Source organism: Balaenoptera musculus, chromosome 10, assembly GCF_009873245.2.
Source record: "Balaenoptera musculus isolate JJ_BM4_2016_0621 chromosome 10, mBalMus1.pri.v3, whole genome shotgun sequence".
Lineage (NCBI taxonomy): Eukaryota > Metazoa > Chordata > Mammalia > Artiodactyla > Balaenopteridae > Balaenoptera > Balaenoptera musculus.
In genome coordinates, this window is record NC_045794.1 from 45,360,903 (window position 1) to 45,384,698 (window position 23,796).

The 23,796-nt window shown below is 50.3% G+C and overlaps 1 protein-coding gene and 2 pseudogenes across 1 annotated transcript; all 3 read right to left on the minus strand.

Moving 5' to 3' along the window:
- Positions 1-149: 149 nt before the first annotated feature.
- On the minus strand, positions 150-4,569 carry LOC118901478 (annotated as a pseudogene).
- A 2,880-nt stretch (positions 4,570-7,449) lies between these two features.
- Positions 7,450-22,096, minus strand: LOC118901477 (retinol dehydrogenase 16-like). Its single transcript, XM_036864616.1, has 5 exons — positions 21,962-22,096; positions 12,346-12,728; positions 9,990-10,248; positions 8,968-9,131; positions 7,450-8,413 (listed from the first exon to the last, which is right to left on the minus strand). Exons 2-5 carry the CDS (start codon positions 12,656-12,658, stop codon positions 8,196-8,198), a joined length of 954 nt encoding a protein of 317 aa, XP_036720511.1. The 5' UTR covers positions 12,659-12,728; positions 21,962-22,096; the 3' UTR covers positions 7,450-8,195.
- On the minus strand, positions 18,539-22,274 carry LOC118902781 (annotated as a pseudogene).
- Between the last annotated feature and the right edge of the window lie 1,522 nt (positions 22,275-23,796).

The following is a 23,796-nucleotide window of genomic DNA, read 5'->3' on the forward strand; positions in this document are numbered from 1 at the left end:
GAGAAGCCTGAGGAGGAGATGGGGACTGAGGTGGGATGGGTGTCCCCGGTGACATGAGAACCCCTTTCTCCACTTTATTTCCCTCCCTCTGATGCATCCCCTCCCCACACAGTCCCCAACTCCCCCCTACCTTGCACCCCAGTCTTTGGTTACAGGGCCTTAGCAGGCCATGAGGCACCCCAATACATCATGAGATCCACCAGGAAGGTGGGCATGTAGCTCACGGGGAGGTAGAAGAGCTTGGCGTCCCAGCCAGGGGAGTATCGGGTGTGGGGGTGGCCGGCGGTCAGGGCATGCTCCATGCAGTCGGTCACCAAGGACAGATCCTGGCTGCACTTTGTCTCCCACAAGCCAACTGATTTCATGCCTGTCCAGAATGAGAAAGAACCCAGATATATTCCCACCTCCATCCACTCTCACTCTGGGATCAACTTATGGAGCAATGTTTCTAAGAATCCCTAGACCCACTAAATTGAATCCACCTAAATTCCCAAATGAGTGCCCCAACTCTTACCCCAGGAACACGTGGTTCCACACCAAGGCACCTCTAACTCCATTCCTGAGAATGTCTGGATTACATAAACTGCAGGTATCTACAAACAATAAATCTAAGGACATGAAAACCAGCTGTTCTAACGCCAGCTTGCCATGAGTACACAGGTATCTTCCATATTTGGTCTCAGGTTCTCCCCAAATAACTAGAAGTTCAGATGAGACAGTGGTCCCAGGTCTACCAAGCCTGGATCCTTTCCTTAGGTTACCAGTTGACCACATGGGACCCTGGGGATGGAGCTCATGTGCCCATTGTGTGGGTGAGTCAAAGCCTGGAGGATGGACCTGAGACTGGAGGAGGTGCTATGATGGACCCAGGCTTCCAGACAAGGTTTTGCTTCTCTATCCAAGGTCCGCAGCTCACTCACCTGAGGCCAGGAATGTCTCTGCATAGAGTTCCTTGACCTATGGGCTGGCCTGATCCCATGCTGCCTGGAGGCCCTGAGAAATTGCCTCAGGGCTGGTCACAAAGGTCTTGAAGTTACCAGGCTCGATCATCACCACCTTCACCCCAAAGTAGGAGAGCTCCTTCCTGCAAGGGAGGCAGGCAGAGGGGCAAAGACTTCAGAGTTTTTATAAACCAAGACACAAAAACACACACACAAAAATAAGACGCCAATACAGGATTGCAGTGCGATAAGCAGGAAACTCTGGGAGGCTGTGAAGTACAGAAAAGCCAGAAGGAGAAATCTTATGATGATGTTATTCTGTACAGAGTTTGAATATTTTTCCAAATATTTTATATACATGTGCTTACGCTTCTAAATCCTACCAGTTGAGTTGCAAGTTACCACTTAAGTGTTATCTCCTCATATTCCCCTCACATCCAATTGATCACCAGGTTTTTTATATTTTATCCCCTCCGTACTCAATTTCCTCTCTCCCCTATCCTAACCAGTCTACTCCCTGGTCATTTATCAGCTGGGCTGGTGTAATTGGACCCTAAAATGCATCTCCCTACCTGGGATCACTCCCCTGCCCCATATTCAGAGCCATCCTCAGCCCTGCAGCCAGTAGGGTCTCTACTGCTGATATGATTAATTACTTTCCTTGACTAATTGCTTCCATGGGGTTACACTGCAAACAAGGCTCCCCCAACCTAATATCATAGCAGTAATGTAGGTGGAGCACATTGTAGCCAAATTATATCAGTGACAATTCTACCTCACTTTCTGATTGTGGGCCATCTTCCAGGGCAGAGTAAGTTCATTCAAACTCTACAGTCACCAAGTCCATCCTGACACCAAGAACTTAGAAAGGAGCTTCCCAACGAATGCCTGGCAAAAGCAAGAGAGAAAGTTCTGGAAAAAAGAACTCTAAGTCTGTGATGAAAGGAACCCCCTGTAAAAGGCTCCCCCAGAAGCACAGAAGCAGAAGGACCAAGGTGGGAGGGAGGGTCTCTGTACCAGGCCATAGCCTGAGGGAGTCCAAGAAGGCCTCCATGCCATATTGGAAATGCAGTAATCGTCACCCCAGAGGGACACGTGGCCCATGACGCTGGAGATGTTGACCACACGGCCCCTCACCTTCCGCACTAGGGACAGCAGACTCAGGGTCACCTTGATCACCCCCAACAGGTTCACGTCCAGTATCTTCATGGAGTCCTGGTTGGTCAGCCACACACTGGGTGCAGTGGGCATGGAGATGCTGGTGTTATTCACCAGGCCCCAGAGTCCTGGGAACAGTGAGGGCGAGAGGGCAACACCATGCTGGGGCCCATGAGTGAGGACCCAGGGGAGGTTCCAAGTCACCTTGCACCCAGTGAGGACTTTAGGAGAGAGGCCGCAGGGGGAACGGCTGGAACAGAGACCAACACGCTGCCTGCGGGTCTGGGGAGACCAGACCCTGTAAGCGGTTGGAGGACAGAAGGTGCGCCGCCCTCCTGACTCAGTCTTCATGCCCAGCCCACTGCCTGGTGACAAGGGGCAAGCACCCCAGATTGGATGAAGGCAGGGACAGAGGCTGAGGAAATCTAGTGGGTCCATAGTTTGGAACTCGGAGGCTGAAGTTTTGGGTTTTCACAGTCCATGTTGCCCTTGCAGACATTATCAATATTCACCTATATTTTCAGATTTTCTGACAGCTGCAGGACTGAGTGCTCAACAACTAGTATGAGGGAAAGAGAGGGAAACAGAGAGACCATGAGGAAGGGAGGGGAAGAGAGGATTAAAAGAGACAATGGATAAAAGACAAAAACGAAAAAGATGAGAAATATCTGGGTGGACATTGGCTGGGTAAAACAGACCTGAAATCTCAGGTTTGGGAGAACATGTTGACAGGCCTGGTATTGACCTCTAGGGCCTGGCCTTGAAATACCCGCATCAATACTGAGCAGTGTTCCTGCAGGAATCTGGGGAATTTCATGGGGTAAGCTTTCAGGGGGAGGCAGGGCTGCCTCTATTAACCACCCTCCCCCAAATCGGAATTTACACTTTGTCCCAGAAAAATCCACCCTCTCTTCCCACCCACACAGGAGGCGACTCTGACCCCGTGACTCTCAGTTCACAGTTCACCCAGCTTCATGGAAACGTCTCTGCAAGACTCAAAGACACATACCAAATACTTAAACACCTACCAACTAATAGAACTCAGGGCAGAAGAGCAGGGTCAGGGGAGTTGGGTACAGGGTGTTGGAATTATTAACACACAGAGTTAGTCCCTCCCCTGCTCAGTACCAAGCCTGACCTTGTAGGAATATATATTCTCCCACCGTATTTGACACCAAAGACCCAATTAATATACATGGTTACAACGTAGGGAATTGGGTAGAAAGAAGTTTACCAAGACATCATTTATGTTGAATCCAATGAATAAAATGTGGGAAACAATTACATTCATGCCATGAGGTACTTTTTACCAAGTAGTGCTATTCTAAAGTATAGAACATTCTCAATCATTATTTATTATGTTTTTGAAGAAATTTTTGTTATGTGTAAATTTGTTCAACTTCTTTCAGGGGAAAATTAGGATACAAATTATGTACAAAATGTAATACCATGTATGTCAAAATGTTATCAGTACTTATCTGAGGGTGGCGTGAATTGGGGTAACTTTGGTTTTTATCCATGTACTTTTCCCGTTTTTCACAATGATCATGTTTTAAATCTATACTTAGATAAAAGAAATTAAAGTTCTTTCCTTCTACCATAAAACACACACACATAGAAGAACGAAAAATGAAAGAGAGAAAAAGTGATAGTAGTTTTCTGACCTTCCTTAGACAAGTCCTGACAGCTCAGTGTTGTCATCTGAAAATGGGTGACATTTAAACCCAAGTAGGACGACTACGGGTCACCAGCAAGAACATGATCAAGTGCTGAGAACACAGCCCAGCTCCAGCGCTGCCCCCCAGCCCCCCATGCAGCCTTCCAGCCAGAGCAACCGTCTCCACCCCTCCTCCAGAAAGTGCACCCTGGTCACTCAGCATCAAGAAACCCAGACTTTTTGCTGAGAGAGGAGGGGACACCAGACAGGAAGTCTGCAAGGACACATTCTCATCAGGGAAAACTCGCCCCCAGGCTGCAGAGCCTCAAGGTTGGGAGGTGGGTGTGGGATGGAAGAGGCTTGGCTGGTAAGCTGGGTGAGGAGAAGAACACAGGGAGGACTTCAAGTCCTGGAAAACACCTTGGGAAGCTTCCCCAGGTAGCTGTCATGGGGTCTCCACTTCACAGAGAGGAATCAGACTTGAGAAATATGGGTGGTACCTCTGTCCGTCACATGTTCCTTTACCCACTCGGTGGCCGCAGTGATGCTCTCTGTCTTGGTGACATCCAGGATCACCGTTTCCAGCCTGTCTGACGTCTGATTCCTCAGCTGCTTGGCCCATTGCTCCGTCAGACACGCAGCCAGCACCCTCAAGCCTCGCAGGTCCAGCTGCCTGGCCAGCGGGTTCCCAAAGCCCAAGGCACAGCCCGTGATGAAGACGAACTTGTCCTGGAGGTGGCTCACCACCTGCTTCTCCCGGTACCAGCGCAGGAGGTAGTACAGGCCCACGAGGACCGCCAGGCACAGCCACATGGCTTTGCAGGGGACAGGCACAGGCAGGCTGGGGTGAAACTCGAGTCAGGCTAGTGTTCAAACTGGAGGACTAAAGAACACACACGATGTTGGTTGGCCAACCAGCCTCCAGGCTCTCTGGCATGGAGTCCTCAAGATTTTCCTGTTCACCCTCTTTGGTGAGTAATACTGATTCTGGCCCCAATGTTAATGCTTTTTAGTACACTTACACCATTTCTAATAGATGTCATTGCATTTCCAACACAACCCCTTGAGGATCTTTTACAACCACCATTTCCAGGTCCTCCCACTCTTCCCTCTTTCCCCCTGTTCACCTCTCCCCTCCCCACGCACCACATTGGACCTTTATGTCCTTGGTCTCATGGTTCACAGCTATCTTCTTCCCTTTTTCCTGCTCAGCCTGGGACCAGGGTCTCCCTTACCTACTGGAGATTCTTACAAGGGGAATACACGTGGAATCAAGACACAAGTGGCTTCAAAACCCAGCTCTGCTGCCAACCAGCTGTGTGACCTTGGGCAGCTGGCTTAGTCTCTGAGCCTGGTCTCCTCCTCTGGCTCAGCTCACAGAATTCACTCCTGAAAGACTAAGTCCCTCTCAGCCTCTCTAGGATTCGAAGGGGGAGGCAAACGAGAATAAGGTCTCTCCTGATGAAGTGGTTCTCTGGGCCAGAAAGGTGTTCAGGAGAACAGCGGGGGTGTCTGATCTCAGAGACAAAGAGAGGGGACAAGAAGGGAATGGGGGCGACACACGCAATGGTGAGACGTCTCCCAGATGCTGGGCCAATTGTTGGAAGGACTCACACAAAGCTGGTCTAACAGTTGTTCCCCTTTCACTCTGTGAAGATGCCCTGCCCACAGCCCTGGGTGCCCGGCTCCATTGCCCTCTGCCCCTCCTGTGCTGAGTGAGGCCCTGCCCTGCCCGGCACCACACCCAGAATCCAGACCATTCAGACACTGAGAAAAGACTGGCAGAAAAGACTGATTTGAACAGGGATCATGGGATGGGGTGTGCAAACCTCCCCCGATCAGGGAGTGCTGTAAAGCTCAATAATTGGAAAGAATCAGGTCAGTTGTATCAGGGTGATGATGGAGAAGAGGAGGGAGCTGCCCCGTCAGGAGACAAAAGAAAGGACCAGAGGCTGGACCCCAGAACAGCTGTGCATGCAGGGACTTTCATAGTGAGGTGGAGGATACATTCAGTAACGGGGGTGGACCCCTCAGGGGCACAGAGCTGGTGAGTGGGGCAGGGACAGAAGGAGCCTGGTTCACTGCGCTGGGCATCTCCTCACTGTCCACACTTACCACAGCTCCGACCGGTAAATAAGGAAATACGAGAGGCACTGGGAGGGAAGGAGCAGCTTCCCCAAGCAAACAGAGGCTCAAATGCCCCTGGAACCCACCCCAGCAGCCAGCAAAGACAGACAGGGGGGCACAGATTCAGCCTTTAGTGGGAACTGTCAAGTGCAGGGAGCTGACTGTAGTCCTGAAAGTGTTTGTCCCTCAGGTGGGAGTTGGCAGCAGTAATAGAAAGGCTGGTCCTGCAGAAACCAGCCTGTGCCTGCTTCCTGGGTGACCACCAGGACCTTCCTACAGGGGCTTCCCAAAGGGTGAGGACGAAGAAGGCAAGGATGAAGGATGGTGTCCTGGAAACTGTGTGGAAACGGTGTCAGGAAGCCGGGGCGGCATGCAAATCCTAGGCAAACACAAACCCTGCTAAGGGAGAAGGTTGTGGTTTCTTTACTTGAAAGAAAAAGGAGATTTTTTTTCTCAGTGACCAAAAATTCCTTCAACTATAAATTCCCAAGGGGCCATGCAGTAGACACGTCCCAGCCGTCATGCCATCTGCTTCCCTCTTGTGAACCCTGAAAGTAATATGACTGCTCCTGGGGGTCTCAGCTGTTTCAGACTACATTCCAGGTGGAAACAACCACAGGAAGGTACAGAGAGATCAGTAAGAGAAAGGAGCCTGGGGTGACACTCACTCACCTGGGAACTGCAGGGGTCAGAAGAAGAAATCTTTCAGAGGCGACCCTGTCAGGGAGACTCTCTGACAAAGATCTCTGCATCTATGGTCCAGGGAGTTGCAGCTGGCCCAGATTCCGAGGCCGCACCTGTGAGCCTGTTTGTGCTGGAGCAGGGGTCGCTCTGCCTAGTCTCAGTAAGACCACTGTCAAGGACAGGGCATCCCACACCATCCCCTCTTCTCATCCCAGGTTGGGTCCCCTGAAGGGGGGAGAGGCGTAGGTAACCAAAGGGGGCTAGAAGGTGCCAGGAGTGAGGGCTAATTGTGCAAGCTCTTTTCCAGCCCTACATGTCTGTAGTCCCCCTACTGGAGTGAGCTCCCAAAATGGAGAGACAAATCCCGCCTTCAGGCACTGAATATCTGATACTTGGAGGAGATGAGATTTTCAGTGGGGAATCACTGATCCTTTGTCAAAAACCACTGGGACAGCCAAGGGGAGGATTAGGGAAACTTCCCTGTGACAGCCCCATGGACCCTCATGGCATGGGTTCCAGCCCCCTCACACGTCCATCAGACCAGACCTGGTTCCCTCCCTAAGAAAGGCAGCCTGGAAGGAGGAGGAATAGGGATCTACGGAAGGTCTAGGGTAAGGACGTGGGCTGGTGTGCATTGCACTTCTTTTTTCAGGGCTTTCGTTGTTCCATCTTGTCTAAATTGGGGTCCTTGAGTCACAGTTCACACTGCGGGCCATGGAATCCATCTCAGTGCAGCCCTGCACCCCCTGTAAGACCAGCAAGGAGGGCCAGGGCTTTGTAATCTCACAAGCTCTCTGACATTCTGGAGAGGATTCCTGGGGCTGAGTCCAAACCTCCTGAAAACATACCCACAAGGCATAAAGTGAATCAATGATACTTTATTTGATTTCAGTTTGTTTGGTGTGACTGGCTGGGTCTGTGTGTGTGTATGTGAGTGTTTACGTGTATAAATAATAATTTGAAAAACAGGAGTCTTCAGATTAAGCATGAAGCTCTAGCATGCATTCAAGCAGGTGAACTTTTCAACTATAATTTTAAGGAAAAAATCATCAATGGAAATTCTTGTTTCCAAGATAAATCAAAACCCGGTTTCTTTGTTCTCTGACAGGATCCCATTCCAGCCAAGGTCTACTGAGTTGGCACCTAGGCTCATGAGTCAGGCTGGTGGTCACCCTCCACTGTCAACACATACCTTCAGGCAAGAGGGGCCTTTATCTCCCCTGTCCATTTCTATCCTGGGGGAGAGGGAGACCGGACACGGGAAAGATACATCTGAACAGGTGGACAGAGACAGAGCAGGGGGGACTGAAAACTCCCAGCTGCTCACACCCTCCCCAAAGTGTGGGTTTTTCACAGCTGCATGTGGGTCATAAGGCACTGAGAGGCCTCTCAAGGAACAGGACACAGACGTGAGATAATGAGCCCTGTTCCTCAGCCATAAGACTTGTTCCTTTCTTCCTAATATCCCCAGAGAACTAAGTAATGTCCCAAGAGAAGCCTGGGGACTGAGGTGGGATGGGTGTCTCTGGTGACATGAAAACCCCTTTCTCCACTCTATTTCCCTCTCCCTGATGCATCCCCTCCCCACACAGTCCCCAACTCCCCCCACCATGCACCCCAGTCTTGGGTTACAGGGCCTTAGCAGGCCGTGGGGCACCCCAATACATCATGAGATCCACCAGGAAGGTGGGCATGTAGCTCATGGGGAGGTAGAAGAGCTTGGCGTCCCAGCCAGGGGAGTATCGGGTGCGGGGGTGGCAGGCGGTCAGGGCATGCTCCATGCAGTCGGTCACCAAGGACAGATTCCCGGACCATGATGGCTTCAATAAATTAGACGTCTTCATGACTGTCCAGAAGGAGACACCATCCAAAATATTCTCATTTCCCAATGCTCCCACTTTCAGATCAACCTGACAGTTTCTAAAAATTCCTTTCTCTTCCAAAATCATACTCCAAATCAAATCCATGGATTTCATTGGAGTGTTTCCTAACACTTACCCCAGGATCTCTATCCACACTAAGCCCCCTCTGGATCTATTCCTGGGAATATGTCCACTACATAAACTGGAGGTCTTTGCAAACACTAGAAATTGAGGCACCTGAAAAAAGCTGGTTCTAACACCAGCTTACCATGATTCCACGGGTGTCTTCCCTCTCTGGTTTCAGTTTCCTTCCCAAATTAAAAGAGTTTCAGAAGAGAAACTGGTCCCCAGGTCTGTCAAGTCTGAATCCTTTCCTTGGGTCACCAACTGACCACACGGGACCCTGGGGATGGAGGTCATGTCCCCGCTATGTGGGTGACTCAGAGCCTGGAGGATGGACCTGAGACTGGAGGAGGTGCTAATGATGGACCCAGGCTACCAGGCAAGGGTTTGCTTCTCTCCCCAAGGTCTCACTTACAGTTAGCCACGAACTTCTCTCCATAGAGTTCCTTGATCTCTGGGCTGGCCTGATCCCATGATGCCTGGAGGCTTCCATTAAACACCTCAGGGCTGGTCATATTGGTCATGAAGTAACCGGGCTCAATCATCACCACCTTCACTCCAAAGTAGGAGAGCTCCCTCCTGCAAGGGAGACAGGCAGAGGGGCAAGGACTTCAGAGGTCCTCTTGCAAAACAAAACACGAAAGAACAGTAAGACACCAACATAGGATTGGGGTGGGATACGCTGGAATTTCTCAGAGGTTGTGAGGTACAGAAGCCAGGGGGAGAAAACTCAGGATGATGGTATTGCTTCTGTATAGAGTGTGAATATTTTTCCAATTAGTTTACACACCTGTGCCTATCAGCTCTAAATCCTACCAGCTGTGCTACAAGGCATCACTTAAATGTTATCTCCTCCTATTCCTCTCACCTCCAATCAATCACCACACTTTGCACGTTTTATCTTTCCCATACTCCCCAGTCCCCTCTCTCCCCTCTCCTGCCCTGCTAACCCCCTGGCCGCCTGCCCTCTAGGGAGCATCTCTCTGCCCACGGTATCAGATCCCCCACATCAAAGCCACCCTCTCCCTGCAGCCCGTGGAGTCTCCACACTGATTTGATTAAGTAGCTCCCTGGATAAATGGCTTCATGGGGTACACTCCCCACAGGGCTCCCAGAACCTAAATACCGCAGCAGTTGAGCATATGGAAGGGCTGCACAGCCAAATAATATCAGTTCCAATTCTGCCTCCGACACTTGGTGACTGTGGACCCTCACGCAAGGCAGGAATATGTTGAATCAAACTCCTTAGGCCTTGCACCCACCTGGACACCCAAAAGATAAAAGGGTGCTTCCCAGTGAAAGACCTACACAGAGCAGGAGAGAGGGATCTAGAAGGAAGGGCCATTAGGTCTCTAAAGAAAGAAAACCCCTGTAGAAGGCCCCCCAGAAACATAGAAGCAGGAGGACAGAGGAAGGGCCTCCATTCCAGGCCATTACCTGAGGGAGTCTGAGAAAGCCTCCACGCCGTACTTGGACATGCAGTAACCTCCACCAAAGAGGGACACACGGCCCATGACACTGGAGACGTTGACCACACGGCCCCTCGCCTTCCTCACTAGGGGCAGCAGACTCAGGGTCACCTCAATCATCCCCAACAGGTTCACGTCGAGCATCTTTACGAAGTCTTGTTTGGTCAGCCACTCGTTGGGTGCCATGGGCGTACAAATGCCGGCATTATTCACCAGGCCCCAGAGTCCTGGGAACAGTGAGGGCGAGAGGGCAACACCATGCTGGGCCCATTAGTGAGGACCCAGCGGTGGCTCCAAGTCACCTTCCACCCAGTGAGGACTTTAGGAGAGAGGCCGCAGGGGGAACGGCTGGAACAGAGACCAACATGCTGCCTGCGGGTCTGGGGAGACCAGACCCTGTAAGCGGTTGGAGGACAGAAGGTGCACCGCCCTCCTGACTCAGTCTTCACGCCCAGCCCACTGCCTGGTGACAAGGGGCAAGCACCCCAGGTTGGATGAAGGCAGGGACTGAGGTTGAAGAAATCTAGTGGGTCCATAGTCTGGAACTCGGAGGCTGAAGTTTTGGGTTTTCACAGTCCATGTTGTCCTTGCAGACATTATCAATATTCACCTACATTTTCAGATTTTCTGATAGCTGCAGGACTGAGTGCTCAACAACCAGTATGAGGGAAAGAGAGGGAAATATAGAGAGACAATGAGGAAGGGAGGGGAAGAGAGGAATAAAAGAGACAGTAGATAAAAGGCAAAAAAAGATGAGTAATATCTGGGTGGAGATTGGCTGGGTAAAACAGACCTGAAATCCCAGGTTTGGGAGAACATGTTGACAGGCCTGGTATTGACCTCTAGGGCCTGGCCTTAAAACACCCGCATCAATACTGAGCAGTCTTCCTGCAGGAATCTGGGGAATTCCATGGGGGGTAGGCTTTCAGGAGGAGGCAAGGCTGCCTCTGTTTACCCATCACCCTCAGAGCACAGAGTTCACCCCCTACCCCAGAAAATTCCATCTTCTCCTCCCACCCACACAGGAGTCCACTCTAGCCCCATCTCCTTGGTGCAGATTCACCCAACTTAATGGAGACCTCTCTGCAAGTATCAAAGGCACAATCCCAAGGTTTTAAAGACTTGGTAACCATAGACCTCAGGGTGGCAGGAGCAGGCTATTGAGGGATGGGGTAGGGCTGCCAGAAGTATCCACACAGAGAGTTGAGTTCCTCCCCTACTCAGTAACACGTGTGCCTTGTAGGAAGAATATTTTCCAACCACTGTCATCAAAGGCACAATCAACATACATGGTTATAGCGTAGGGAACTGGGTAGAAAGAAGTTTGCCAAGATATCATTTATGTTGAATATGATGAATAAAAGGTAGGAAATAATTATGTATCATACCATGAGGTACTTTTTAGTAAGTAATGCTATTCTAAAGGGTAGTATATTCTCAATCATAATTTATTAATTTTTGGAAGAAATTTTTATTATGTTGTAAATTTGTACATCTTTCTTTAGTGGAAAGAAAGTGATACTAATATGTGCAAAATATAATATTATGTCAAAATATTATCAGTACTTATTTCTGGGTGGTGAGATTTTGAGAGTGTTTGGCTTTAATGCCTGCACTTTTCTGAGTTTCCACAATGATCATGTTTTAAATTATACTTGGATGAAAGAAATTCAAGTTCTCTCCTTCCCCTGCAAAACAAAGGCACAACTGTAGCAATTAAAAAAAAAAAAAAAAAAGGAGAAGAAAAGAAGAAAAACAGAAAACAGAGAGAGAGAGAGAGAAAGTAACCCTTAAGTAGTTTTCTGACCTTCCTTAGACAAGTCCTGGCAGCTCAATGTTGTCATCTGAAAATGGGTGACATTTAAACCCAAGTAGGACGACTACGGGTCACCAGCAAGAACATGATCAAGTGCTGAGAACACAGCTCAGCTCCAGCGCTGCCCCCCAGCCCCCCAGCCCCCCATGCAGCCTTCCAGCCAGAGCAACCGTCTCCACCCCTCCTCCAGAAAGTGCACCCCGATCACCCTGGTCACTCAGCATCAAGGAACCCAGACCTCCTGCTGAGGGAGGAGGGGACACCAGACAGGAAGTCTGCAAGGACACATTCTCATCAGGGAAAACTCGCCCCCAAACTGCAGAGCCTCAAGGTTGGGAGGTGGGTGTGGGATGGAAGAGGCTTGGCTGGTAAGCTGGGTGAGGAGAAGAACACAGGGAGGACTTCAAGTCCTGGAAAACACCTTGGGAATCTCCCCAGGTAGCTGTCAATGGGTCTCCCCTTCACAGACAGAGAAGAAATAAACAGAAAAAAGAAATGTGGGTGGTACCTCTGTCCCCGACACGCTCCTTCACCCACTCAGTGGCCGCAGCGATGCTCTCAGTCTTGGTGACGTCCAGGATCACTGTCTCCAGCCTGTCTGACGTCTGGTTCCTCAGCTGCTCGGCCCCCTGCTCCGTCAGACACGTAGCCAGCACCCTGAAGCCTCGCAGGTGCAGCTGCCTGGCCAGCAGGTTCCCAAAGCCCGAGTCACAGCCCGTGATGAAGACGAACTTGTCCTGGAGGTGGCTCACCACCTGCTTCTCCCGGTACCAGCGCAGGAGGTAGTACAGGCCCACGAGGACCGCCAGGCACAGCCACATGGCTTTGCAGGGGACAGACACAGACAGGCTGGGGTGAAACTCGAGTCAGGCTAGTGTTCAAACTGGAGGACTAAAGAACACACACGATGTTGGTTGGCCAACCAGCCTCCAGGCTCTCTGGCATGGAGTCCTCAAGATTTTCCTGTTCACCCTCTTTGGTGAGTATTATTGATTCTAACCCCAAACGCATGCTATTTGGTACGCTCACAGCATTTCTAATACATGTCACTGCATTTCCAACATAACTTCTTAAGAATGACAATACTTTTCCCAACCACCTCTTCCTGGTCCTCCCACTCCTCCCTGTTTCCCTCTACCCACCTCTCCCCTCTCCACCCCACGCCCAAACGTTGTAACCCTTATATCCCAGGTTTCATGGTTCACAACTATCTTCTTCCCTTTTTCCTGCTCAGCCTGGGACCAGGGTCTCCCTTACCTACTGGAGATTCTTACAAGGGGAATACACATGGAATCAAGACACAAGGGGCTTCAAAACCCAGCTCTGCTGCCAACCAGCTGTGTGACCTTGGGCAACTGGCTTAGTCTCTGAGCCTGGTCTCCTCCTCTGGCTCAGCTCACAGAATTCACTCCTGAAAGACTAAGTCCCTCTCAGCCTCTCTAGGATTCAAAGGGGAAGGCAAAAGAGAATAAGGTCTCTCCTGATGAAGTGGTTCTCTGGGCCAGAAAGGTGTTCAGGAGAACAGCGGGGGTGTCTGATCTCAGAGGCAAAGAGAGGGGACAAGAAGGGAATGGGGGCGACACACGCAATGGTGAGACGTCTCCCAGGTGCTGGGCCAATTGTTGGAAGGACTCACACAAAGCTGGTCTAACAGTTGTTCCCCTTTCACTCTGCGAAGATGCCCTGCCCACAGCCCTGGGTGCCCGGCTCCATTGCCCTCTGCCCCTCCTGTGCTGAGTGAGGCCCTGCCCTGCCTGGCACCACACCTAGAATCCAGACCATTCAGACACTGAGAAAAGACTGGCAGAAAAGACTGATTTGAACAGGGATCATGGGATGGGGTGTGCAAACCTCCCCCAATCAGGGAGTGCTGTAAAGCTCAATAATTGGAAAGAATCAGGTCAGTTGTATCAGGGTGATGATGGAGAAGAGGAGGGAGCTGCCCCCTCAGGAGACTAAAGAAAGGACCAGAGGCTGGACCCCAGAACAGCTGTGCATGCAGGGACTTTCACAGTGAGGTGGAGGATACATTCAGTAACGGGGGTGGACCCCTCAGGGGCACAGAGCTGGTGAGTGGGGCAGGGACAGAAGGAGCCTGGTTCACTGCACTGGGCATCTCCTCACTGTCCACACTTACCACAGCTCCGACTGGTAAGTAAGGAAATACGAGAGGCACTGGGAGGGAAGGAGCAGATTCCCCAAGCAAACAGAAACTCAAATGCCCCTGGAACCCACCCCAGCAGCGAACAAAGACAGACAGGGGCACAGATTCAGCCTTTAGTGGGAACTGTCAAGTTCAGGGAGCTGACTGTAGTCCTGAAAGTGTTTGTCCCTCAGGTGGGAGTTGGCAGCAGTAATAGAAAGGCTGGTCCTGCAGAAACCAGCTTGTGCCTGCTTCCTGGGTGACCACCAGGACCCTCCTACAGGGGCTTCCCAAAGGGTGAGGACAAAGAAGGCAAGGATGAAGGATGGTGCCCTCGAAACTGTCAGGAAGCTGGGGTGACATGCAAATCCTAGGCAAACACAAACCCTGCTAAGGGAGAAGGTTGTGGTTTCTTTACTTGGAAGAAACAGGAGGGTTTTTTCCTCAGTGACCACGACTTCCTTCAACCATAAACTCCCAAGGGGCCATGCAGCAGACATGTTCCAGCCCTCATGCCATCTGCTTCCCTTTTGTGAATCCTGAAAGTAATATGATGGCTTGTGAGGGTCTCAGCTGTTTCAGACTACATTCCAGGTGGGAACAACCACAGGAAGGTCAGGAGGGAGCAGTAAGAGAAAGGAGCCTGGGGTGACACTCACTCACCTGGGAGCTGCGGGGGTCAGAAGAAGAAATCCTTCAGAGGCGACCCTGTCAGGGAGACTCACTGACAAAAATCTCTGCACCTTATGTCCTGGGAAGGGCAGTTGGGCCAGATTCCAGGACAACACCTGTGACCCTCATGTGAGCTGGAGCTGACGCACACACCCCCGGGCGTAGCCCAACAGCATCTCAGTGGGGACCACTGTCAAGCGTAAGGCCATCTCCCACCCACTCCCTCTTCTCCACACAGGACAAGTCCTCTGAACAGGGGGAGGTGTAGGTAACAACTGGGGGAGCTGGAAGGGGTGGAGAGTAAGGGCTAACTGTGCAAGCTTGCTTCCATCTCTACACATACGCAGTTCCACTGTCTGGAGTGGAGACCCAAAAATGTAGAAACAGACCAGGGCCTTCAGGTGTTGAAGATCTGGTGCTCACAGGGGATGAGGGTTGCACAAAGGGCAACTATGCGACTCACAAAGGGCCAGGACAGCTGAGGGAAAGAGTGACAGCAGCTTCCTTGTGGCACTCCCCTGGATCCTCATGGCATGGGTTCCAGCCCCTGCAAAGGTCCATCAGACAAGACCTGGCTCCCTCTCCAAGGAAGGCAGCCTGGAAGGAGGAGAAATGGGGCTGTGCTGAGGGTCTAGGCTGAGGACGTGGGCTGGTGTGCATTGCACTTCTTTTTCAATGCATTTGTTGTTCCATCTTGCCTGAATTGGGGCCCTTGAGTCACAGTCCACACTGTGGGCCGTGGAACCCATCTCAGTGCAGCCCTTGCCTCCCCAGCCCCGTGTAGGACCAGCAAGGAGGGCCAGGGGTTTTAATCTCACAACTTCTCTGACATTCTGGAGAGGAATACTGGGGGTGAGTCCAAACCTCCTGAACACACAGCCCCAGGGCATAAAGTGAATCAATGATGCTTTATTTGATTTCAGTTGGTTTGGAATCTGGCTCTGTGTGTTTCTCTGTGTGTGTGTATAAATAAAAATATGAAAATCTGGGGTCTTCAGATCAAGTATGAAGCTCTAGCTTTGCATTTAAGAGGTAGACATGATCGACCTTGAGGGGCTGACATGACAGCCTTGAAGGACTCAGAGATCCTTGAGGAACCTCCTAGCCATCTTTGTCTCTTCAGCAGTCCCCTGTCTGACATCAAGTGCTCACTACAGGCTTGAGTTTCAGTGGCCCTGCAACTTTTGAACTCACTCTCTGCTCAAAAATAGTGATACTGTTCTATAACATAAAGTTCCCCTAAAGGCTCCATACTCTCGACTTTGAACAAAAGGAGAAAAATATTCAGGTTTTTTAGTTGACACTTGGAGAGGTCCCTCCCACTCCAATTTGTACTCAGCCCAGAAATCTGTATGACTTTGAACAGATGTCTTCTCCACTGAGTCCATACTCAGACCATCATGAGAAGAGTGGACACATAAAGAGTCGGGGTCTCAGGAAGCACTGGGACATCAAGGGAATTCCTGCCCTGCACACAGTAGGTGTTCAGTAAAGATTAACAGAAAACATAAGACTGGGGTCCAGAAGTGACTCCCATTCTCCTCTACTGGAGAGTTGGGGGAGGGGATCTGGACCAGGGGACCTGAGGGTTGGCAGTGGATGGACGGTGGTGACTCTAAGGGAGGGGACAGAGGGAGGACCACAGAGAGAGGTTTCTGGTGAGAGAGAGACTAGATGTCTCCAGGGAAGGGTCTGGGCCCCACCTGTCCCTTAGACACCTCTCCTTGTTTGTCCGTCCTGTGTCTAATCCTGGGAACCCAGGTCACTTGATAAGCCCCAGAAAGACACATTAGCCCCTCACTTCTGTGGATGAAGGATGACCTCACTTCCCTCTTCAAATCCCTCCTCAGGTCACCCCACTCACCCCTTCTCCTCTGTGAGGTCACCTGACTCTTCCTCTCGTAGGCACACACCCACTGCTGCCCAAGGCATCAGTCTCAATCACTGGGCCTGCGTAAACTTTTCAACTTTTATTTTCAGGAAAATATAATCAATGGAAATGCATGGTTTCAAGACAAAACAAAAATTGGTTTCTGTGTCCTCTGTCAGGACCCCTACTGAGGACAGCCCTTTTCCAGCCAAGGTCTGCTGAGTTGGCACCTAGGCTGATGTGTCAGGCTGGTGGTCACCCTCCACACACACACCCCTGTCTACAGGTATCTTCGCAGGGGAGGGACGTTTACCTCCCCCAGACCACTTTTATCCCGTGGGAGGGGGAGACTGGCCAGGGCCAAGGCACACCCAGAAGAGGTGGACAGGGGCAGAGGGTGGGGGGCCGAGACACTGCCAGCTGCTCACACCCTCCCCAAAGTGTGGATTTTTCACAGCTGCATGTGGATCATGAAGCACTGAGAGGCCACTCAAGGAACAGGACACAGACGTGAGCTATCGACCCCTGTTCCTCAGCCACAAAACTTGCTCCTTTCTTCCTAATATCCCCAGAATCCTAAGTAATGTCCCAAGAGAAGCCTGAGGAGGAGATGGGGACTGAGGTGGGATGGGTGTCCCTGGTGACATGAGAACCTCTCTCTCTACTTTATTTCCCTCCCTCTGATGCATCCCCTCCCCACACAGTCCCCAACTCCCCCCTACCATGCACCCCAGTCTTTGGTTATAAAAAACAAGGAATGTCACTCATCATCCGGTTCTACAAGGATTAAGTCATTAGTCACTACATTGCTGACCTACAATATACCTTGAAAGGAATTCAGAACAAAGATCAGGATGAGGAACTCTGCTCTGGGAAAATAGCAAACAGGCCCTTAGATAGAAATATTTCTGGAGAAATTCTTTATTACCATGGAATCTTGCATTTTTCCATACTTAAGAAAGCATGAAAATCATTAACTGAGATATCTGTTCCTTGTGACTAGGAGTAACCTTCTACCTAGATGTATGCTTGATTGCACATACCCCTCAACCAAAATCACATAGTTGCTGGTTTCTCCTTCTGCCTCTTCGGGGCAGGTCCTCAGAGGTATCTGAGAGACTCTACCCTGGGCCATAGTACTCAGGAAGACACTAAATCAACTCAACTCACAGCTCTTACATTGTGGTTTTTTTTTTTCCAGTTGATGGTTTCAGGGCCTTAGCAGGCCTTGGGGATCTCCAGTAGATCATGGAATCAACCAGAAAGGTGGGCAAGTAGCTCATGGGGAGATAGATGACCATGCCATCACAACCAGGTGAGTATTGGATCTGGGGGTGGCAGGTGTCAGGGCATGATCCATGCAGTCCCTCATGAGGAGATATTCTCAGATTATCTTGGCTTCAGTATTTCAATTGACTTCATGACTATCCAGAAGGAGACGCCATACAAATATATCCTCACTTCCCAATCCTCCCACTTTTAGATCAACTTCAGGAAAAAGTTTCTAAAAAATTCTTGGTCCCGCCAAATCATGTTAAAAATCATTCAAGCAGTGTGTCCCACCTCCTACCCCGGGGTCACACTCCACACTAAACCCCCTCTTGCTCTATTCCTGAGAATATGCGCACTGCATAAACTGAAGGTCTCTACAAACACTAGAAATATACGCACCTGAAAACCAACTTGCCATGAGTACGGCTATCTTCCATTTTTGGCTTCAGTTTTCTCTACAGATAACAAGAGGTTCCGATGAGACACTGGTCCCCAGGTCTACCAAGTCTGGATACTTTCCTTATGTTACAAGTTGACCACACGAGACCATGGGGATGGAGCTCATGTCCCCATTGTGTGGGTGAGTCAGAGCCCGGAGGATGGACCTGAGACTGGAGGAGGTGATAATCATGGACCCAGGCTTCCAGACAAGGGTTTGCTTTTCTCCCCAAGGTCCACAGCTCACTCAACTAAGGCCAGGAATGTCTCCCCATAGAGTACCTTGACCTCTGGGATGGCCTGATCCTATGCAGCCTGGAAATTTCGAGAAAGCACCTCAGTACTGGACATAGCCATCTTGACCAGGCTTGATCATAGTTATTTTCACCCCAAAGTAGAGAGCTCTCTCCTGCAAGGGAGACAGTGAGAGGGGCAAGGACTTCAGAGGTCTTGCAAAACAAAACACAGAAATGCACCAAAAAACAAAGTCACCAAATTAAACTGTGTTGGGTAACTGGAAACCTCTGGAAAGTTGTAAAGTATAGAAGCCAGGAGAAGAAATGTTATGATGATGGTATTACTTCTGTATAAAATTTGAATATATTTCCAAATATTTTACAAACTTATAATTCTTAGCACTAAATCCTACCACTTATGAGGCAAGGCACCACTTAAATGCTATCTCCTCTTCTTCCCCTCACCTCTAATCAAACACCAAACTAGGCACAATTTACCTTTCCCATACTCCTCAGTCCCTTCTCTCCCCTCTCCCACCCTGGTAACCCCCTGGCCATCGTTCCTCTAAGGAACATCACCTTGCCTGTGGACACAGCTCCACACGATTAAAAGCACCCTCTCCCTGCAGCCCGTGGAGTCTCTCCCACAGATATGATTAAGTAGCTCCCTGGATAAATGGCTTCATGGGGTATACTCCCCACAGGGCTCCCAGAACCTAAATACCGCAGCAGTTGAACATATGGAAGGGCTGCACAGCCAAATAATATCAGTTCCAATTCTGCCTCCGACACTTGGTGACTGTGGACCCTCACGCAAGGCAGGAATATGTTGAATCAAACTCCTTAGGCCTCGCACCCACCTGGACACCCAAAAGACAAAAAGTGCTTCCCAGTGAAAGACCTACACAGAGCAGGAGAGAGGGACCTGGAAGGAAGGGCCTCTAATTCTCTGGTGACAGGAAACCCCTGTAAAAGGCTTCCCCAGAGCACAGAAGCAGGAGGACAGAGGAAGTGCATCCCTCCCAGGCCAATAACTGAGGGGGTCTGAGAAGGCCTCAGCATTGTACTTGGACATGGAGAAGCTCCCACCAAAGAGAGACACCCGGCCCAACACTGGAGATGTTGACCACACAGCCCCTCGCCTTCCGCACTAGGGGCAGCAGACTCAGAGCCGCCTCGATCACCCCCAACAGGTTCACGTCCAGTATCTTCATGAAGTTCTGTTTGGTCAGCCACACACTGGGTGCAGTGGGCATGGAGATGCTGGTGTTATTCACCAGGCCCCAGAGTCCTGGGAACAGTGAGGGCGAGAGGGCAACACAATGCTGGGCCCGTGAGTGAGGACCCAGCGGTGGTTCCAAGTCACCTTGCACCCAGTGAGGACTTTAGGAGAGAGGCCGCAGGGGGAACGGCTGGAACAGAGACCAACATGCTGCCTGCGGGTCTGGGGAGACCAGACCCTGTAAGCGGTTGGAGGACAGAAGGTGCGCCGCCCTCCTGACTCAGTCTTCACGCCCAGCCCACTGCCTGGTGACAAGGGGCAAGCACCCCAGATTGGATGAAGGCAGGGACAGAGGCTGAGGAAATCTAGTGGGTCCATAATCTGGAACTCGGAGGGTGAAGTTTTGGGTTTTCACAGACCATGTTGTCCTTCCAGACATTATCAATATTCACCTACATTTTCAGATTTTCTGACAGCTAGGACTGAGTGACCAACAGCTAGTATGAGGGAAAGAGAGACACACAGATAGACCATGAGGAAGGGAGGGGAAGAGAGGATTAAAAGAGACAATGGATAAAAGACAAAAACAAAAAGATGAGTAATATCTGGGTGGAGATTGGCTGGGTAAAACAGACCTGAAATCCCAGGTTTGAGAGAACATGTTGACAGGCCTGGTATTGACCTCTAGGGCCTGGCCTTGAAATACCCGCATCAATACTGAGCAGTGTTCCTGCAGGAATCTGGGGAATTCCATGGGGTAGGCTTTCAGGGGGAGGCAGGGCTGCCTCTATTAACCAGCCTCCCCCAAATCGGAATTTACACTTTGTCCCAGAAAAATCCACCCTCTCCTCCCACCTAAGGAGGCTACTCTGGCCCTAAGCCCCTCTATTCACAGGTCACCCAGCTTCCTGGGAACCTCTCTGCAAGTCTCGGAGACATGTACCAAGAATTTAAAGACTTAACCAACTAACAGAACTCAGAGCAGAAAAGCAGGGTCAGGGGAGTTGGGTACAGGGTGTTGGAATTATTAATACACAGAGTTAGTCCCTCCCCTGCTCTGTACCAAGTCTGCCCTTGTAAGAATGTATATTCTCCCACCATATTTGACACCAAAGACCCAATCAACATACAGGGTTATATTATTGTACAACATGAGAAATGTAGCCAATATTTTGTAATAACTGTAAATGGAATGTAACCTTTAAAAATTGTAAAAAAAAATTTTTAAGGCAAAAACAAACAAACCAAAGAACCAAACAAACAAACAAAAAATATGCATGGTTACAGACTAGAAAATTTGGTAAATAAATTTTACCAAGACGTCATTTACGTTCAACACAATGAATAAAATCTAGGAAACCATTACATATTATATCATGATGTACTGCTTTAGTAAGTAATGTTATTCTAAAGGATACAATATTCCATTATTAAAAATTATGTTTTTGAAATTTTTCTATTATATTGTAAAATTTATTAACTTCTTTTAATGAGAAGAATTAAGATACCACTATATGCAAAATATAATACCATGTATGTCAAAATATTATCAGTACTTATCTCTGGGTGGTGAGATTTTGGGTGAGTTTGGTTTTCATCCCTGTACTTTTCCGTTTCCACAATGATCATGTTTTACATTTATACTAAGATAAAAGAAATTAATGTTCTTTCCCTCACCAATAAAAAAAGACAGAACTGTAGTAAACAAAAAACAAAAAAACAAAAACAAAAAGAAAAAGAGAAAGTGACCCCATAGTAGTTTTCTGACCTTCCTTAGACAAGTCCTGACAGCTCAGTGTCGACATCTGAAAAATGCGTGACATTTAAACACAAGTCGGATGACTAGGGGTCACCAGCAAGAACATGATCAAGTGCTGAGAACTCAGCTCAGCTCCAGCGCTGCCCCTCAGCCCCCCATACAGCCTTCCAGCCAGAGCGCCCATCTCCACCCCTCCTCCAGAATCTGCGCCCTGATCCCCCTGGTCACTCAGCATCAAGAAACCCAGACCTTTTGCTGAGGGAGGAGGGGACACCAGACAGGAAGTCTGCAAGGACACATTCTCATCAGGGAAAACTCTCCCCCAGGCTGCAGAGCCTCAAGGTTGGGAGGCGGGTGTGGGATGGAAGAGGCTTGGCTGGTAAGCTGGGTGAGGAGAAGAACACAGGGAGGACTTCAAGTCCTGGAAAACACCTTGGGAATCTCCCCCAGGTAGCTGTCAAGGGGTCTCCACTTCACAGAGAGGAATTAGACTTGAGAAATGTGGGTGGTACCTCTGTCCCCGACACGCTCCTTCACCCACTCAGTGGCCGCAGCAATGCTCTCAGTCTTGGTGACATCCAGGATCACCGTCTCCAGCCTGTCTGACGTCTGGCCCTTCAGCTGCTGGGCCCCCTGCTCCGTCAGACATGCAGCCAGAACCCTCAAGCCTCGCAGGTCCAGCTGCCTGGCCAGCAGGTTCCCGAAGCCCAAGTCACAGCCCGTGATGAAGACGAACTTGTCCTGGAGGTGGCTCACCACCTGCTTCTCCCGGTACCAGCGCAGGAGGTAGTACAGGCCCACGAGGACCGCCAGGCACAGCCACATGGCTTTGCAGGGGACAGGCACAGGCAGGCTGGGGTGAAACTCGAGTCAGGCTAGTGTTCAAACTGGAGGACTAAAGAACACACACGATGTTGGTTGGCCAACCAGCCTCCAGGCTCTCTGGCATGGAGTCCTCAAGATTTTCCTGTTCACCCTCTTTGGTGAGTATTATTGATTCTAACCCCAAACGCATGCTATTTGGTACTCTCACAGCATTTCTAATACATGTCATTGCATTTCCAACACAACTTCTTAAGAATGACAGTACTTCTCCCAACCACCTCTTCCTGGTCTTCCCACTCCTCCCTGTTTCCCTCTACCCACCTCTCTCCTCTCCACCTCACCCCCAAACATTGTAACCCTTATATCCCAGGTTTCATGGTTCACAACTATCTTTTTCCCTTTTTCCTGCTCAGCCTGGGACCAGGGTCTCCCTTACCTACTGGAGATTCTTACAAGGGGAATACACATGGAATCAAGACACAAGGGGCTTCAAAACCCAGCTCTGCTGCCAACCAGCTGTGTGACCTTGGGCAGCTGGCTTAGTCTCTGAGCCTGGTCTCCTCCTCTGGCTCAGCTCACAGAATTCACTCCTGAAAGACTAAGTCCCTCTCAGCCTCTCTAGGATTCGAAGGGGAAGGCAAAAGAGAATAAGGTCTCTCCTGATGAAGTGGTTCTCTGGGCCAGAAAGGTGTTCAGGAGAACAGCGGGGGTGTCTGATCTCAGAGGCAAAGAGAGGGGACGAGAAGGGAATGGGAGTGACACACGCAATGGTGAGACGTCTCCCAGATGCTGGGCCAATTGTTGGAAGGACTCACACAAAGCTGGTCTAACAGTTGTTCCCTTTTCACTCTGTGAAGATGCCCTGCCCACAGCCCTGGGTGCCCGGCTCCATTGCCCTCTGCCCCTCCTGTGCTGAGTGAGGCCCTGCCCTGCCTGGCACCACACCCTGAATCTAGACCATTCAGACACTGAGAAAAGACTGGCAGAAAAGACTGATTTGAACAGGGATCATGGGATGGGGTGTGCAAACCTCCCCCGATCAGGGAGGTCTGTAAAGCTCAATAATTGGAAAGAATCAGGTCAGTTGTATCAGGGTGATGATGGAGAGGAGGAGGGAGCTGCCCCCTCAGGAGACTAAAGAAAGGACCAGAGACTGGACCCAGAACAGTTGTGCATGGCGGGGCTTTCATGGTGTGGTGGTGGATACCATTCGTTAAAGGGGGTAGAATTATGATGAGTGGGGTGCCTCCCCACTGGCACCCCTGTGGCCTCTGATGGATTGGGCTCCAGTCCCCGCTCAAGTCACCAACTGGACCTGCCTCGCCCCCCAGGAGAAAAAAACTGGGACGGGGGTGAGGCATGCTGAGGCTCCGAGGGACTTTGAGGAGGAGGACCTCTTTGTCAGTGTGGTTCTCCCTCCACTCTGACCGGCTCCTGAAGGGAGCTACAGGAAGCATCGGTGGTTTGTGTCCTTCAGGATGTGCTAGCAGAAACCAGGGTCCTAATCAGTCCACTCTTCCCT